Source organism: Canis lupus, chromosome 24, assembly GCF_003254725.2.
Source record: "Canis lupus dingo isolate Sandy chromosome 24, ASM325472v2, whole genome shotgun sequence".
NCBI lineage: Eukaryota > Metazoa > Chordata > Mammalia > Carnivora > Canidae > Canis > Canis lupus.
In genome coordinates this window covers 12,934,385-12,953,787 of record NC_064266.1, presented here as the reverse complement: position 1 = coordinate 12,953,787, position 19,403 = coordinate 12,934,385, and the positions used below count along the sequence as shown (strand labels likewise).

The 19,403-nt window shown below is 38.6% G+C and overlaps 1 protein-coding gene across 14 annotated transcripts in view; it reads left to right on the top strand.

Annotated features, from left to right (window-relative positions):
- PLCB4 (phospholipase C beta 4) overlaps window positions 1-19,403 on the top strand; it is a 422,433-nt gene that overhangs the window by 359,498 nt on the left and 43,532 nt on the right. For all 14 annotated transcript variants that reach the window (XM_049100261.1, XM_049100262.1, XM_049100260.1 and 11 more), the window contains 3 exons: window positions 6,705-6,807; window positions 8,352-8,516; window positions 11,039-11,243. In XM_049100261.1, the coding sequence (XP_048956218.1) occupies window positions 6,705-6,807; window positions 8,352-8,516; window positions 11,039-11,243 (473 nt within the window). The remainder of the gene's footprint in view (window positions 1-6,704; window positions 6,808-8,351; window positions 8,517-11,038; window positions 11,244-19,403) is intronic.

Below are 19,403 nucleotides of genomic sequence, written 5' to 3'. Positions count from 1 at the left end.
CCTGCCAGATGGTTCTCTGCCAGTTCGTCTACACCCATGAGTAACCCACCACATGCATAGCTGGCACGTACATGATATTTTCCTCTCCTGTGTGCTTTGAAAGAAATTAAAATCATATACCTTAAACCAATACGTTAAATGTCAGTTACAGAAAGAAATAAAAATGATGCAATTCAGAAGGAAACCACAATATACACATTGTAGAATTTTTTTAAAGCTCTGTTGTTGTTTAATGCATGACGTTCCTAACCAGGAGATTGATGGATGGACCCCCAGGGGCAAGCTGAGGCTGCAGGGGGTGGTGGTTGTGTGGGGCTAAAAGCTCCAGGCTAAAGCCCAGCTTTGAGCCCTAGCTCCTCCACCCTAGCTCTAGTTGCCTGGCATCTGTGGTAGATTCTGGGCCACCATCTTGTGCTCCATGAAATGAAGACCACAAAATTCATCACATTGGGTTTGTGGCGGCAGCCCAGGAAGGACAAAAAGGAGTGTATCTGAAGGTACTTCATAAACTGCAAATTTCTGTGCACAGGGAGGTTTAAGAAAAGCTTAGGACCTCATGGTGGATCACACACACAAGCCAGGCAAGAATCATTAAGTGCTTTGTCCAAATTGGGCCTTTACAGAGTTCAGGGAGGCAGCTAGGGCCCTCATGGTTCATACCAGACACATCAGCCTTGGCGGGGCTCCCTCCTAGGAACCTTCCTTGTGGCCCCATGACACTAAAGTTTTCCCTTTTTTGCCTCAGCTGTCCGATGGACCATACTTTCACAGGGAGAGGAACAGTCTCCAGATAGAGAGGTCCTAACAGGAGTTGTACCTGTATGCTCCATTTCTTTGCAGGATTTTCTGTTTCACCCTGGTTCACATGATCAGTGTCTCTCTTTTTTTTTTAGATTTTATTTATTCATGATGGATACAGAGAGAGAGGCAGAGACATAGGCAGAGGGAGAAGCAGGCTCCTCCTGGAGATCCTGATGCGTGACTCGATCCCAGGAAGGATTCCTTGGGATCATGCCCTGAGCCAAAGGCAGATGCTCAACCACTGGGCTACCCAGTCACACCTCAGTGTCTCCTTTTATGCACCACTGTTTATTTTCAGAATGCATTCACAGACCAGGGCAGTGCTCCTCTAGCCTGAACTCTGTGCTGAAGTGTTTGAGTGATGTGACCAAAAACCTAAGTCCTGTAAGAGGGGCTAGAAAAATAGGATTGTTGAGTTCGGCAGCCCAACTTGGAGATGCATTGACCGTAGCATTCAGTCATGTGTCATCATTCCCTCAGGCTTCCCTTTTGCCCAACCGGAGGCAAAGGTCATCACTGACAGGAAAGAGGGAAGAAATCTTCTCAGTTGTCTGTTTCTCGGCTCTTCTGTGATGGAGTGGTCATAGCTGGTAGTCACAGGGCTGGCTCACCGGATGCATTCCCGGGAAGTGAGGGCATCCATGAAGCTCTGGCTTTCACTACCTTGCCCTTGTGGTTCTCCTACTCACCTACAGGGACTTGTTAAAAACTCCTTGATGGTGTGTCTGTAGACTGGGCTTCCGTAAAGAGGCATTCTGTACCTTTTAGGCTTAGGGTGACAAGCAGTAGCTGCTTTATGGAGAACACCAGTGTGCAAAGCGCATGGACACCCTCTGAATCCATCAACACTAATGAAACATTGGGAACCTTTCTGGAATTTCCTGTCTGCTCTCTGGGCTGATCTCTTGGGAGGCTGTGCCATTGGGCTCAGTAAGTGTGTTTTTTAGTAGGAAAGTGAGCAGTAGTTTATGATAGACTCATTTTAAAAATGAGCAAAAGTGTACAAATGTGGCATTTCTACAATTTCTAATGAAACAAAATAGAGCAAGTTCATTTTTCAAGTCTGCCGGCTTTCAGAGGAAATTGAGATTGGTCGATACCAAACTAGTAGGATTCAAGGATGCACACTTTTTGTAGAACTTTCTCAGATTAGGGATGCCTGGGTGGCTCAGTCGTTGAGCATCTGCCTTCAGCTCACAGCATGATCCCAGGATCCCGGATTAAGTTCCGCATCGGGCTCCCTGTGAGGAGCCTGCTTCTCCCTCGGCCTGTGTCTCTGCCTCTCTCTCTCTCTCTCTTTCTCTTTCTCTCTCTGTCTCTGTCTGTCTCTCATGAATAAATAAATCGTAAAAAAATAAATAAAAGATTAAAAAAAAAACTTTCTCAGATTGGAACATGTCTTGAATTCCATGACATCTTATAGTCAGCCATTTTGCTTTCTTGCTGGTAAAGAAGATAATGGATTATTGAACAATTGATGCCACGTTGGGTGTGATGAAATAGGTTGTCCTTCCTTATGACCCCACCCTCTGATTCTTATGGCTCCTGTCCACCCATCTAGCTGAAGACCCTTCTCTTCCTCCCTTGCTTTCCAAGGCCACAGAAAATCCTTAGGTCCCTTCACTTGTCATTGGCTTTGGCTTATACCCATGCCCACCACACAGACTTGGATTCTTGGAATGAATTTATTTTCTGTGCCAAAAAACACCTGGCTACATAGTTTGTGGGGCCCAATGCAAAATGAAAATGAAGTCCTCCTTGTTCACAGATTAAGAATTTCAAGATGGTGGCTGCAAGAGCATTAAACCAAGCAGAGAGCCCTATGGGACACAGGTCCCATTGGTGCCTGGGGATCCCTGGACCTACACAGCCACTAGTGAGTGACAGCCTCTGCTGCATTGCAGGCCACCACAGGCCAGAACAGACACACCTTGAAGACAAGCTAGCTAGGGTCAGCCCCAGGCCAGGGCTTACCTCGTGGCCCTGTCAAACTTCTACATGCTCTCTTTTATTTTTTAAGTACATAAAATGAATACATTACACCAAAGGTTGCCTGCTTTGGAAAATTAGACTCCATTTTCTTACCCTTTCCTCCTGGCATTTCTTATTTTGGATCAGTTTACTCTCTCAGAGATTAGTTTTCTTCTAAGCAGATATGGAAGCAGGCAACATGGAAGAATGTTTTTGGCACTAGGAAATCATCAGTATCACAATTTTGTATTTTTGTTGAGAAAGGTGCCTTCAGAAATGGCTCTGGGGAATGGAGAGTACTGAGTCTCCAGGAAACTACTGCCCCTGTTGTTCTCAGGATGCAGAATCCCTCATTCCAAATGTTCCCTGTCCTGTGATAGCCAGAACCATCACCTGTTATCTCCCCTCTGAGCTAATGTCTGATGCTGGTAGGCTCCCCTGGAAGTAGTATGCGTAATATTGTAGTTTCTCATCTCCTTACCATCCTAAGGCTTCAACTTTTGCTCTATCATCATGTTTTCCAGTGGCTAACACTAGCCACAAAAAAAGGCCTAAATCAAAAACTCTGTAAACACAGGAAACCATCTCTTTTGTGCAGTTAGACATCTTTTAAACTAACATTTAGGGTTGCATTCTCTTGGAGACAGGGGAAAGTTCAAAATCACCTTTAATATTTGAGCAATTCTGAAAACTCTCTATATCCTTGATTTAAAAATCATTGTTGTCCCTTGGAGGTTCTTCATTGATGATTACATCTCTAAGTCGAAGGTGGCGTTATTTTCTTTAACACTTTTTTGTTGGAACGTAGAAGATAGCAACAAATGACAACTTTGTGAAAACCACAAAAATGTGACTTGGAATCTTTCCTTAAGGAGAAATATCACACCTCAGAATCCTTTTAGGTTGGATTTTAAAAGATAATAAATTTGATATCATCTAGAGTTAAACTCAGTAAAAGTTATGCTTTTAAAGAATAGGAAAGATTTGATCCCTCTAATTTTGATTCTTTTACACTTAAAAGTAAACCTATAGTTTTGGGGAAAGTACTTTTATCATCCCTTACCTGCTGCTCATATTAGTATGGAATTTCTCTTTGGTTATAGTTCTTTGTAACAAAAATAATTTTTCTTGGAGAGATCAAATTGATACAAGTTCAAACTGGGGGGTTATGGAATCTGGGTGAGGTGTAATTATGTGACTATAACAAAAGGGCATAAGGGGCAGACATTTGTGTAGTTAGGTCAATTTCAAAACATTTTCCTTACCTCAAAAAGAAAACTCCTACCCTTGTGCTCTTACCTCCCAGGATCCCCTGATCCCTATTCCCAGATGTAAGCAACTGCCATTTACTCTCTCTCTTTATATTTGTCTATACTGCACATTTTATATAAATGTATTCATGTGGTACGTCTTTTGGGACTGCCTTCTTTCACTTAGCATTATGTTTTCAAGGTTTATGTTGTAGCAGATACCAGTACTTCATTTTCTTCTATTGTTGAGTAAGTTCCCATTGTATAGATATGCTACATACTATATATATCCATTCATCTATCAATAGGCATTTGGATTGTTTCTGTCTTTTGGTTATAAATAATGCTGTTATAATATTCACATACAAGTTTTTGTGTAGATATGTTTTCATTTTTCTTGGGTATATACTAAGAGTGGAATTACTGGGTCATTTGGCAACTCTGTTTAGCTGTTTGAGGAACTTCCAGACTATCTTATAATGTGCTGTGTCATTTTACACTCCCACTGACAATGTATGAGGGTTCCAATTTTTCTATGTCCTTGTCGACACTTAACTATTTGACTTTTTTACTATAGCCATCCTAATGTGTGTGTAACATCTCTTGTGATTTTGATTTGCTTATCAAATAAAAATTAGTTATCAGTTATCCCTGGTAACTAATGATTCTAAGTAAGCATCTTTTCGTGCCCCTATCAGCCATTTGTTTCTCTTTTTTGGAGAAATGTGTATTCAGATCACCTGCCCATTTTTTAACTGGGTTATTTGTTTTTGACATATTGTAGACACAAACCTCTTATCAGATAGTTATGATTTGCAAATACTTTCTCCCAATTCTGTGGCTTGTATATTCACTGTCTTGATATAGTGACTTTTGAAGTGCAAAAGTTTTATGATAAGGCCAAGTTTATCTTTTTTCTCTTGTTGCTTGTGCTTTTGATGCTATGTCTAAGACCCATTGCCAAGTCGTGAAGATTTATCCTTACTTTTTCTTCTAAGAATTTTACCATTTTGGTTCTTATATTTAAGTCTTTGATTCATCTGGAGTTAATTTTTGTATATGGCGTGAGAGAAGGGGCTAATTTTATTCTTTTGCATGTGGCCATTACAGTTGTCCTAGCAACATTTGTTTAAAAGAATATTCTTTCTCCCATTGAAAAATCTTGGCATCCTTGTCAAAAACCAACTGATCAAAGATAAATGAATTTATTTATAGACTCCCATTTCTATCTCATTGATTTATATGTGCATCCTTACACCAATCAAGTGTACTGCCTTGATTACTGTTGCTTTGTAGAAAGTTTTGAAATTGAGAATTACGAAACTTTCAACTTTTGTTTTTCTTGCTTAAGGGTGGTTGGGCTATTCTTGGTCCTTGAGTTTTAGGATCAGCATGTCAATTTCTAAAGAAGCCAGTTGGGATTTGGATAGGGATTGAATCAGTATATCAATTTGGTGAATTGGTGCCACCTTAACCATATTGTCTTCTGATCCATGAACACAAGATGTCTTTCCATTTACTTAGATCTTCTTCAATATCTTTAAACAGTGTTTTGTAGTTTTCAAAGTATATGCACTTACTTTGTTATATTTATTCCTAAGTATTTTATTCTTTTTTATGCTATCATAAATGGAATCTTCTTAATTTCACTTTTGGATTTTTCATTGCTGGTATATAAAAATAAAATTGATTTTTGTATATTGGTTTTGTGTCCTGCAGCCTTGCTGAATTCATTTACTAGTTCTGCTCATTTTTTTTAAAGATTTCTCCATTTATTTTAGAAAGAAAGTGTATGAGGGGCTGAGGGGCAGAGGGAAAGAATATTCAAGCGACTCCTCACTGAGCATGGAGCCCAGTGCAGGTTCAGTCTTATGACCCATGAGATCATGACCTGAGCAAAACCAAGAGTTGGACTTTCAACTGACAACCACCCAGGCGCCCCCTGATCATTTTTTTAGTAGATTCCCTAGGGTAGATTCCTTAAATAGATTCTATATACAAGATCATGTCCTCTGTGACAAGAAGTTTTACTTATTTCTTTCCATAGATACCTTTTATTTCATTTTCTTGCCTAATTACACTGGCCAGAAATAGGGAAATAATTACATCTTTATGTTTACCTGCCTCTAACTAAAATTTCATGGTTCTTTTGACTGTGAACATAGAAAACAATCTACATTAATATTAACAGTGTTACTGTTATAGATCTCACAACATATTTTTATGCATATCAGTACTTTGAAGTTACAGTTATCAACCTGTCATCTTATCTCATAATTCAATGCAGTAATTAAAACACAAAGTAGAATATCATGTACTCTCCATATTTTAATAACTATAGCTCATATAAATGGTTTTTCATTGGTTTTTTTTGTATTTTATTTTGTACATATAAGAGTAATTATCTAAAGAGATCCATAGCATAAAAAACTTCAAGAGAATATAATAGTATTAGGAAACTCTAGATGTCACTGAGCCTGAAATCTAAAAACATCCTTCTTTTCTGTCTTCTCTTCCAATTAGGAAAGGAAAAGTTTCTTCAACCCTTAGAATTCCCTGCCTAAAAGCCTAGCTCCTAAATTAGAGATGGTGGGGGAGGGAGTACTTCATGTCCTGAAGCATGAGGGTTTTAGTCATTGTAAATGCAACTAATAAACTCTTTCTATGCTTTTGTCCTACCAGGTACCTCCTCAAACCAGATTTCATGAGACGGCCCGATCGAACCTTTGATCCATTCTCTGAAACGCCTGTCGATGGGGTTATTGCAGCCACTTGCTCAGTGCAGGTAGGGCCCCTGCTTGTCACAGAATTGTAAAAATGTGTGTGCAGATGGGGTCCTGGAAAAGCCTTAAGGAATCACATTGAAATATTTAATGTCACTCTATACAATCCATGTGTTGCTCTCAACTTTGGGATTCTCCTTTTTTTCCCTAAGAGATACATTTTGTTCACTAGTAAAACCATTAGCTACTTTCAACAGAAGACACCAGATCAAAAAAAGTGCCTAGTAGAGGATGTGGAGCAAGAGGATTCATTGCTGGAGGAAATGCAAAATGGTGCAACCACTTTGGAAGCATTCTCTTATCCTATAATCCAGCAATCGTGCTCCTGGGTATTTACCCAAATGAATTGAAAACTTACATCCATACAAAAACCTACACAGAAATGTTTATAGCAGCTTTATTTGTAATTGCCAAAAATTACGCCAAAAAGGACAACCAAGATATCCTTCCATAGGTGATTGGATACACATAAACTATGGTACATCCAGACAATGGGGTATTATTCAGTACTGAGAAGAAATAAGCTATCAAGTCATGAAAACACATAGAGGAAACTTGCATGCATATTACTAAGTGAAAGAAGCAAATAAAAATACTACACACTGGGGCACCTGGGTGGCTCAGTGGCTGAGCCTCTGCCTTCGGCTCAGGTTGTGATCCCAGGGTCCTGGGATCAAGTTCTGCATCGGTCTCCCCACAGGGAGCCTCCTTCTCCCTCTGCCTATCTCTCTGCCTCTCTTTCTCTGTGTCTCTCATGAATAAAGAAATAAAATCTTAAAAAAATACTATATACTGTATGGTTCTAATTACACGACATTCTGAAAAAGTGAAAACTGTAACAGTTCCACAGATGTGCACATAGGTCAAAACTGACCTTATTGTATACTTTAAAATATACAGTTTATTGTTTGTCAAATTTTACATTGAAAAACTTTCAAAATTGTGATCTATTCAATATATGGAAAAATCCCTGCTAAATGTCTATAGTCCTTTGGAAAGTAAATGAAAAATAGTCTGTCCATGGCTTTATAATAGGTGGAATTTAATGCTGGTCTTTACAAATACATAGCACTGACCAATGTCAATATTGGTAAGGGATAACAGCCAATAGACAAATAGTAGCATTGCTTTTTTCTTCAGTGCATCTCTTTCCAAGACTTAAAAAAGAATTAAGAACTTCAGAGCTGTAATGGGACATATTCCATTCCATATTCCAACCCATCACTTTGTTTCATAGATGTGGGCATTTCAGTGGAATTAAGCTGCTGTGGAAGTTATTTCTTTGTATTACAGGATTCATCATTTTTTTCTTCTTTTTATAGACAGTTGTCAAAGGCAGAACCTCTGTCTTGAGCAGTTTTTTTTTTTTTGGCATAGAGTAGTTGCTCACTAATTTTTCAATTGAGTAAGGAATGAATACATTATTTCCACTGATAATTAAAATTTCTGAAGATAAACCAAAGATTTCTTACTTCCAGATTATTCATTGCTCTTGACCATTACACAGACTTGACTTCTCTCTCACTATATTTCTGTGTTGCTGCAGGTCATATCAGGTCAGTTTTTATCAGATAAGAAGATTGGTACGTACGTAGAAGTGGATATGTATGGGTTGCCCACCGACACTATCCGTAAGGAATTCCGAACTCGCATGGTGATGAACAATGGACTCAATCCAGTTTACAATGAAGAATCATTTGTGTTTCGGAAGGTAGGGCATTTTCAAAGTGTCAGACTTGCTCAGCTAACCTACGGGCCACATGTTAATACAAAGACGACATAGACACTACATGATATAGGGGCAATTATATAACTCAAAATTTCTTCTTTTTCTCTTCTTCCAATGGATAAGTACTTTAGATGTCTTACGATTGTTACTCCGTTTATCTCCTTGTCCATTTGGTTCTCCTTTCCTCCCGCAAGGAGCCCACCTTCTGTGTGGCAATGCTTACATTCCAGGTGTGCAATCTCCTTAGACTATGTCCTCACTGGTAGACATCATCATACACTGGAGAGTTCTTTTCTGCCCTGGCAGCAGCTGGTAACTTACAGTGCTCCTTTAGGCAAGAGGACAGGTAGGATGGTGCACCCAAAACTAAGGCCAATAAATGTCCTTAAATAGATTAGTTGGTATTGTCCTGTGCCTCTAGAACATCTGGTACGTGTTGCCATCCCTCCAGTCTGTGCTTCTTGTGCTATTTTGGGTTGGTGAGGGGAGGGAGCAGCGGAGGGGATCTTTCCTAATACTGTATCTTGATCTCAAGACCAATCACAATCATACTCTGTAATGATTCGGTTTTAAATCTTGTAATCATTTTTCCCTTTGTTTCTCTTTTGTCAGCATAAGATGTATTAAAAAAAAAAAAATCCATGCATTGGTAGTGCTGTCTCCAGATACAGCTATTTTTCTCTCTCACTTGCTCTGTTAGCCTAACCAAAATAGTTTCTTGCTGCTGCATTAGCCACAGGTTTCCTGGTGTTTCTGCTCCATTTGTATGTCCTACAACACAGATAATTGGCTTCTTATCTTAACAAAAATGAGGATTAACAGTTTCAGAATAGACTAACTGGTTTACAGAAACCAGATTACAGAAGATCAGTAATTCAATGAAATAAGCCAATGTGAGATTAAGGCTCTCCCTGTAATGTGAGCACCGTTATCCATGCAACCCACACTGCAACCTTCTCTCCTACAGTCAGGGTAGGATGAAAATTGCATACATAGCTGTCATGGGCCTTCCCCCTCCTAGGTTTGTTTTTTTTTTTTAATATATATATATATGACCAGTGTTCTTTGGCAGAATGAATAATCCCTAGACACATTTCTAGAAATTCAGCAAGTTGACTTCAGACATTCTTTGTTTTCATTGAATAAGGAGACATCAAAATTGGTTTTACGTGTAGTATTACTAGCCCCAGAAACAAGATGCTAGTTCTGTATCCTTTACTGTTGTTCAGAAGTTAAATTGCTTTTCATTGGTACCAAGTGCTTTCACTTTTATTCTCTCTTGTTTTTAATATTTTTGTTCTTTGCACTAGTCTCACAAGGCAAACTCCCTTATACCAAATGAGAAACAATAGAGTAAATATAAAGTTGAATGAATTTTAGCTTGATTTCTCCTCTTCGTCTTCACAAAATTGGATTAAATTATAACCTCTAGGCATAAATAGGCAACTGATCCATTGTCTAGTTTTAGATATAGTACTCAGATTAGCCAAGATGTCTTGGTTATTCTTAGCCAATGAGTAGTCCTTCTTTTTTTTTTTTTTTTTTTTGTGAGTAGTCCTTCTTGATTTAAAACATTGGATTTTTTTTTTGTCATGTTGCTATTTGATATCTGAATCAGAATTCTGCTTTCTGAGCTCAGATTTTATGTCTGCTTACTCATTTTGAAGATGGCAAGAGTAGATGTCTTGAGTATATATTAACATTTCTAAGTGCCCCATCTCATTCTATCTAATATCCCAAAATATTAAAAACTGAGGAGTGCAAGAAAAAGGAAGAATCCAAATTTCTACATACATTGTCCTTTATACACAAAGCATTTCTTCAAGATACTTTCCATATTCTTAAAGACAGACAGAGCTAGATGTCAGAAGCAGCCCAAGTAGGAGGCAGACCACAGGATTCAAAGGCAAGAGCCCCAATTCCAGGCCCAGCTGTCTCGATCTAAGACATTAAGGGAAGTCACTTGATCTCTCGGTGTCTCCTTTTGCTTGTCCATTCTATGCATGGGGGTGTGGAAAGATCACAAGGGTTGGACCAGTAATCTTTCACATATGTTTCATCTAAAAGTTTTGATGAGGGGACCCCTGGGTGGCGCAGCGGTTTGGCGCCTGCCTTTGGCCCAGGGCGCGATCCTGGAGACCCGGGATCGAATCCCACATCAGGCTCCCGGTGCATGGAGCCTGCTTCTCCCTCTGCCTATGTCTCTGCCTCTCTCTCTCTCTGTGTGACTATCATAAATAAATAAAAATTAAAAAAAAAAAAAAATAAAATAAAAAAAATAAAAGTTTTGATGAGATGATTTCCAGGAAGCCTGTTCAATTGCTTTCTCAATGGCTTGGACACTACAGCTTGCACAGTATCCTTTAGGAATGCAAACTTATCATGGGCTTCTTTTTACCATCAAGGCATATTTAAGAACAGTGTGGATATGGTTCAGATTCCTAGAGTTGGGCCTCTTGGAAGCTGCTTTCCACAATACCCATGAGAGCTACCATTCTTTGCAGGTAATCCTCCCTGACCTGGCAGTCTTGAGAATAGCAGTGTATGACGACAACAATAGGCTGATAGGCCAGAGGATTCTTCCACTGGATGGCCTCCAAGCAGGCTATCGACACATTTCCCTTCGAAACGAGGGAAATAAACCATTATCACTGCCAACAATTTTCTGCAATATTGTTCTTAAAACATATGTGCCTGATGGATTTGGAGGTAAGTTAAACATGTGAGTACAGAAGTCCTAAATTATAGGATTATAAAATATTTTACCAATGGTTAAAAAAAAAGTCTGTTCCTATCCATGCTGCCAATCCTTGTAGCCTTGAAGAAATCAAGGATAGAGAGCAACTTCAGGTTTTCTAGGTAGAAAGGAAAGGGCAAGGTTGGATTATCTGTAAGGTTCTTTCTTATTTTAAAATATTGTAATTTTATATCATTTATCAATTTTTACAAATATGTTTGTGAAGGATTTACTTACACCATCATCCAAAGGGAGAGAAAGACATAAGTAATATGGAACCATATTTATTTTATTTAAATTGAACTAAAATTTTTAGTTTAAATTGAACTCAAATATCAACATGCCTGGATTTTCTTCCAAATCCTCTAAAGAGTTCGTTTTCACACACACACACACACACACACACACACACACACACACCCCACACATCCCAGTCCTCCATCCACAGAAGACTACCTTTGGTTTTACTAAGGTAATCAATGGGAGAAATCAAAACCTGGACCAAATCATAGGATTTTGCTTACATCCAAATATATTTACTTTTTATAACCCTTAATTAAGCCAAAAACATTTAAAGGAAGACAGAGATCCTCCGTATTCTCCTAAGGAAACAGAATGATTGTGTCAAATTAACGAAGGGTGGAAATTCTAATTCTCCTTCCTGGCTGGATGACCTTGGGACAGTGACAACCTCTCAAATTCTCATTCCCTGTCCTGTAAAGTAAAGATACTCCTACTCCCTCCCTCATAGCATTCTTGTGAAGTGCTCATCATTATAGTACATGACATAGCAAGGCTCAAAAATGTGTGCACAGATGTATATGTGCTATCAATACAGATAAAATTTCTGTAGTATGCTGGAACACATCACAGTTTTGTTTGGGGAATGTGGGGTTATTTCATGGGGATTTTTGAAATAATGCTTGTATCTCTGGAGGGCAGATTTTCTCTAACCCTCACCTTTAACAACCAGATTACAGATTCAAGAAGAGTGTGAACCATGAGGATTTTTGCAGTTACCAAATTCAGAGTAAAGACACTCCTCCTCCTCCGCCTCTGCCTTTCATTTAAAAAGAAAGCCTATATTTGAAGCCAGAACATACTGTAGCTGATAGAAGAGCACATAAAAGAGTCTGGGTGGGGTGCTGTAGGGCTGGTTAAGTGGATAATAAAGAGACAGGAGACCTGTATTATGTCTTTCCAAGCATCAGCAGCTGCTTGGAATGAATTACACCATGTTCCACATACTTGAGCTTAGAAAGTAGGCAGTGCATAATACCTAATGCATTTTAGAAATGGCTGTAGAAACAAATATTGTGGAAGATATACAGGTTTTCTCTCTGCATGGGTTACTTTTCAAATGGAATACTCTAATTTAGTCCAGGGAAATGGGCAGTTGGAATAGAAAAGGGAAAGAACTAATTTGTTGAGTTCCTTCTTCATGCCAAGCACTCTCCATAGAGCCTGGAAGTTGTAGAGAAGGAAAGTGGGTGCATGTAGGTCTGTGCTGAAAAAATGTCTGTATTTATAGGGCAGCTCATTCCTAATGTTGTTATTCGTGTATGTATTGATTCCGCTTAATCTCTTTAAAATAGTCTCATATATTTTTACATAAAGAGATTAATCTCTTTAAAAATAGTCTTATGTATTTCTTTCCTAATGTATCACTGTAATGACTTTTTATCAGAAGCCTTTGAAATTTCTGTACTGTGTTATCATGGATGGGATTCCGCAGTTGATGTCTTAACCGAAATTTGATTTTCAAAGACTGTTTATTCAAAATTTTCAGTCATTTCTTTTGAATGTAAAGAAACCGAGGATTTACATAAGGGACTTCCCTTAGGAGAACAATATAAGAATATGAGAACCGTCTTTTTCTAACTTTCTGATTTTCTTTATGGCCTCTTGACTTACACAGTGTGCTGTCCTTGTTCCACCTGCATAACTAATCTCCCACATTCAGATCTGAACAATTATATGCTGAGCCAGCAGAGTAGGAAATCTATAGAGCCCTTGCTCCCTAGAACATTGAGAGACTATGTTGATTCTATAGGAAGAAGTTCAAAATGAAACTCTGCAGTCTTGCATGCCAGCATTTTCTAGGGAAGAAAAAGTAAATTGTTGATACATAGCTCAGATTTTTATATGGCTGAAGAAAGATAATATGGATTTATTCATTCCACAAATATGTTTAGTAGGTTTTATTCTATAAAAGGTAAAATAGGGGCACCTGACCAGCTCATCAGTTAAGCAACCAACTCTTGGTTTAGGCTCAAGTCATGATTTCAGGGCTGTGAGACTGAGCCCCAGCTTGGGCTCCTCACTCAGCCTAGAGTCTGCTTGAGATTCTTTCTCCCCTGTCTTCCTCCCCTTCTCCTCCTTCACTCCTCCCCCTGCTCACATGTGCACATGCTTGCTCACATGCACCCTTTCTCAAATTAAAACAATCTTTAATTTTAAAAAGGGCACAATAGAGAATATATGTATCAGAAAGAGATTCTCCCAACACAAAGAATAAAAGGGTCATCCTTAAATTCACCACCCAGAGAGAGCTCTGTTGCCATATTGGTCCCTTTACTTCCAACTTCATTTCTATTTTAATTAAATGGATCTTATAGTACATAGTCTTTTGGACTCATTACTTCTGAGAGTTTATTTCCTCTTGACAGAGAATATTTTTATTATCTGCATGGGATTCCATTTTATGTATTATCCACAGTTTCGTTATTGATAAACATTGAAATCATTTCCATTTTTTTCTTATAAAAAGTATTGTGCCTGGGAACCCTAAATGTAGAGCTGTGGAAATACACATGATCATTTCCTGAAAATGAAATCTTTAAAGTGGAAGGAGTTGTATGTATATTTAAAGCTTTAGATACAGATTGCCAAATAACCTATCAGCAGTGTATGAGATATAACTTTTGTTAACATACACTAGTTCAATCAGTAAAAACAATTTCTTAGTATATTGATTTAAAATGTTTTTCTCAAAGGAAAAGATGTAGCCAATTCTTATTTAGTACCTACTCTATGGGTAAGAGTTACAAAGTTGAAAAAGTCATCTACGCTTATCCTCAAGAGTTTTCCAACCCTGTACACATGTACATATGTGCATTTACATAAATAAGTGTAATTTATTTTATAAGTGCCCATAGGGTAGTACCCCAGAGGGTGTTTAGAGCATTTAACAAAGAAGTGCTTAATCAGAATGGGATTGAGGAGGGCGTGGCTCTTTGAACCTTGAAAGATGACGCACAGCAGAGAAGTAAACTAGTATTCTCTCTAGACAGGGAAGCAGCCAGGCCAAGGCCTTGATAAGAAAAGTGCTGAACTTATATACTTATTCTGAGAAAGCTGGAACACAGAGTATATGATGCTAAAGCTGAAAAGTTCTGGTCCATGTTTGAGGATGCATCCTGAAAAGCTAGTGTTACTTAGCAAGAGAGGTATGCTCTTCTTGTTGAAGTTTTGGCACCTTAAAATACTCACATTTTCAGGACACTAAGTAATTTGGTAAATTATATTTTCTTAGCTTTCAGGTGGGTCAGTTTGTCTAAAATCACTTCACAAGTTTAGATTAATTACAGAAGTAAGATCTCTTATGCCTGATTAAGCTAATGAAATCTCAACTTTTAAAATTGGTTAAATATGGAAGGCCATTCTGTGGAAGACCATGCATCTATTAAAAATAATGACTTGGATCTCAGTGTTCATAATAGAAAGATGACAGTGATTTATTATGAAGAGAAAAAGTAAATTGCAAAGATCCCATTATTACTCATGAAGACCCTTAGTTATCTGTTTATACATACACATAAAGTAGACAAAAAATTCTAGTAGGATATAAACCCACCTTTAGGAGTAGTTATCTCTTTGAATGGGGGGAGGGTGAGGATTTAGAGGAGCTGACCCACTGCACTGGACAACTTCCAGGAATATCACAGGGAACACACTATCCCATATGGCAGGACTCTACTTATTACTTCTGGATCATTTAGGTAAGCATATGTAACCTCTGGCAATTTTTAAAAATTGTATTTGCCCTATTTTTCTATAATAACTGTGTAATATGAATATAGCAAAAAGGAGAGTTTATATATATATGTTTTATTTTGGATTTAGAAAAAAATAAAATAAAATTATCCTGCTACCTAGATAGTTCTTTGATAACATTTTAAATAAAAGAAAGACATGAGTGTCTTAAAATAGCATAAGATTATAAAACATAAAGCATATCTGTATATGTGTAATAAATATGTATATCCACAAATGTACAGGGTATATGTATATGTGTATGTATCACATATATATTTCCTTTTTAATTTAACTCCAAAAGATAATATAATACACCCTGTTCTATGCTTTGCTTTATTTACAACTATATCTTGGAGAACATTCCTGCCAATGCATATAAGGCTTTTAAATTATTTTTAAAGGTTGTATGCTATTCCAGTATGTGTATATACCACTCTCTCTTTATCCAGCCCTTTGGGTTGGATCAGTACGTACTACCACCCATTATCTGTGAGACTGCCTACTCTGATTCACCATGGCCAATTCTGGATTCTAAAAAGTTCTCCCTTTTTTTTTTTTCAATAATGGCAGTAAAAGTGGTATCTCATTGTTTTAATTTGTATATTTACAATTATGAGTCAGCTCAAGCCCATTTCATGTGTTTCTTGGTCACTTACATTCCTTTTCCTGAAGAATACTCTCTAGTACCCTTTGTGGGTTTTTTTTTTTATTTTTTGTTTTTTTTTAATTGAGCTATTTCTTTTTTTAAGTAATTGTTTAATTCAAATCTTAATTTACTCCAAAGTCCTCTCCCTTTCTCTCTCTCTCTCATAATTTCCAAAGTAGTCTCAAATATATCGCAATGTCTAGATAAACTTCTATGAAGGTAATGATTGAGGATTCAAACACTGTCTATTTTTCTTGGCCTGACAGAATGCTGTTTCACTGAGGCCACTTAGCAGATATATGAGGACACTGGTTGAGCCCCACAGCTTAGGAGCAGTGTCTGACCACAGCAATCCTTCCATTAACTTTTTTTCATTTGTATTTATTTGTAGCAAACTCAAGAAAAATCCATTGTTTCTATTTTCTTCTTTCCAACTTTGCCCTTTACTTTGCCAAAGTAAACTGTTTTGTCATAAGCAATTCATCATCATAAGAAAAATCTTTTAATTCTGTGCCTACTAGAAAGTTTCAGAGTTCTAATGCATTAGTAATTTTACCATGATTTTCTTTAAGCATCAGCAACTCAATGTTCTGTATGATTTTTAAATGTATCTTAAATCTCAGTCACATCAGGTGGGTGGCATCATTTTATAGAAACAAGAAAAATGTTCCAAAAAGGCTTTTCCAAGTTAAGACAATTCCTTAGGAAGGGCTTGGGCATTGGCAGGAGCTTTGGGTCTCTTATTTATTGGGGTTCTGTGCTGTGAGGTCACCAGAGGATGAGAAATCCCTCCTGATGGAGAACGTTTGGTAGTTTTACAATTGCCATAACTATTTTTACCATCTTGCATATGGTGATCTTTAGAAGCTTTGAACTCTGGGCTGCCCAGTTCCCTCGCAACATGATTTGGGTTAGATCCAGTATTTTCTACCCTGACCCAGCTTGTCTCCTGTCAGTTCCCCATTTTCTTTCCTTGCCATGTCAGGAGGCAGGGGATTTTAGTGCAACTGCTTCTCCTCCACATTGCTGTAGAATAAAAGCTCCCAACATACAAGAAAACAGAGCAAAGAAGGCTGGTGGCACTTCTGAGCACTCTCCACAAATGGTTCTGTTCCTAAGCCCAGTAGTTGTAAAACATTTCTGGGCTGAAGGAGAGAGATGATGTTTCAACTATCAGAAACCAAACTTCCACATTAAAAAAAAAAAAAAAAAGTGACATTGGAAACAGATGACTAGGAATGGATAAAAAGGACTTTCATTTCTTCAGTATCATTTTTCTACTGAACATGGCATAAAACAGCTCTCTTGTTTACCCCCACACTCCTACATGAAAGAGAAGCGCTAGGTTGGGTGCTAAGATGACATTTCCTTTGTCAAATCCTGTGAGCCCCAGAATCCTGGGGTTGTCTTTGCTCCCTTATCTGTAGGCGCAAATGCTGAGGACATCAGCACTTACCCGTTGCAGGGGCTTTATCACTGCGAGCTGCTGCTGCTGGTGATGGGAAGCAGTTCCAAAGCAGATGGCAATTAAATGAGTGTTAGAATTTCTTTTGGCCCACCCACTGTTGCTTTTGATGGGTTTGATCATTTATATATCTTTTATTATCACCGAGTGGTAAGGAGAACAAATAGCATGATGCCATGCTTCCAGAATACCTAGCCCATCGGCATTAAATTTAAATGTCGCTCCAAGATGGGTTGCGTGAGCTGCTAAGCATCGGTTCCTTGAGCTGTGCTCTTCACTGCTTCTGTAGCTGGAGGTTTTGTTTCCTGTTGTGCACCTAGGCTATTTAATTCAGGCAAAGATGAAGTGGCCCTTTGTTTATTTGCCAGTTCCCCTTTCCGCCTGCCTTGTAATTAAAGATACATCATGGGGGCTGGAGGTGGGTGTTTCTCGTTCTCCCTGCCCAACATCTTCGCAGGGTTGTTTTCCAAACCTTCTGGAAAGAGAGTAGGCTGATCCTTGCATCATGTAATCCTCCAGGAGGAGCATCATTAATTAAGATGCCATTCCTGGGCTGTGATCTCAGGATGTCCTGCCACGTTTTTAAGTCGGTCCATTTTGTCCTCTCCTTTGTGGATGCTAAGACTCTTTATTCTATCAAATATTTGTTGAAAAGTTGATTTGCATTTGCAGTGGTATCTATTTTGATGGCTTCCTTTGAACTACAGAAAATGCTGGTAAGAACACCAAGGAGAAAAGCTCCAGAGAAGGGGGGCAGGATGGGTTATAGTGAAATAGCTTCAGGAGTTGCCTGGCTTGGAGAATTGAAACAGGCTCCTGATTGCATTCCCTGGGATGTACTGCAGATCCAGAGATGAGGGGAACACATAAGCATTTCCCAGTTTTACCACAGGGTCTTTACCCCACCACACCTAGTGTATCTTTTCACATTCTAGAAAAGCAGTTTGGGAAATGCTTAATCATTTGGTGGAAGCCAAAAGACCTCATCTAAAATCATAATTAGGGGATTTGTTGATCTTTATTAGCATCACTTTGTAGCCATTAGGGGAACATATATTTTTCTGCTGGCTTTACCTCTTGATAAAATAGAAAGGTTGGAGTGGAGAACAGGAGAGAACCAGAGCCAAGAGTGAGCACACGGATCCAAGCCATCTAGGTGCCACGGCTGGTGCTCACTACCAAGGCACCCAAATGAAATGTCTTGAAAAGCAACAGTTAAAGAAGCAAACAAAAGACAGAGATCCCTGAAAAGCCAGCAAGTATCTGGAAGTCTGTACTGAGGAATTGCTATGATCTTTTCAGTTTTGGGGGATTCTTAAAGTGATGCTTTCAACTCTGTATGAAAACGGGGAAGGAAGGAATGGTAGGAGCGAAGGAGGAGAAAAAAACGAATATACATGGAAAGTGTTCACCAGGAGCGACCAAACTTTTGGAAATGGTGCTAAACCTAGAAATAGATTTTTTTTTAAGTACAAATAAGTAAAACTTCTGTTAAGTCCAGAAGAAAGAAGAAAATGGGAAAAGGCAGATTGGTTCCTTTTTTAAAAAGAAAGTTTCCAGAGTCTGTGCCATGGCCTCCAGGCATCCAAGAAGTTTCAGCTCATCCTGGGGGTTCTGTAGAATCAGAGGCTTGTGTGCACAGGTCACTACCCTGTTAGGAGGTCAGTGTGGTCTGTTCTAGACACGCCTAGCACATGAGTCAATATTGATCAGCATATAAACGTTATTCCCCACAGGGGGTTGTCCTGTGGAATACAGAACTACATGGACTATAACTAGCCAGAGCATTCCTCCAATACACAGGAGGATCCCCCTGAAAGGTCATAGTGAGCACCTATATTCTCGGTCAGAATTGTGCAGAATCAACCCTCAAGGGTGGAACCAAGATATTGCTACAAGAAATAGGAAGAATACTCTGAGATTCAGTGTATTCTTTGATCAAACCATGATGGGTCCTTGAGAGGTCTCCAGGGGCTGATGGAT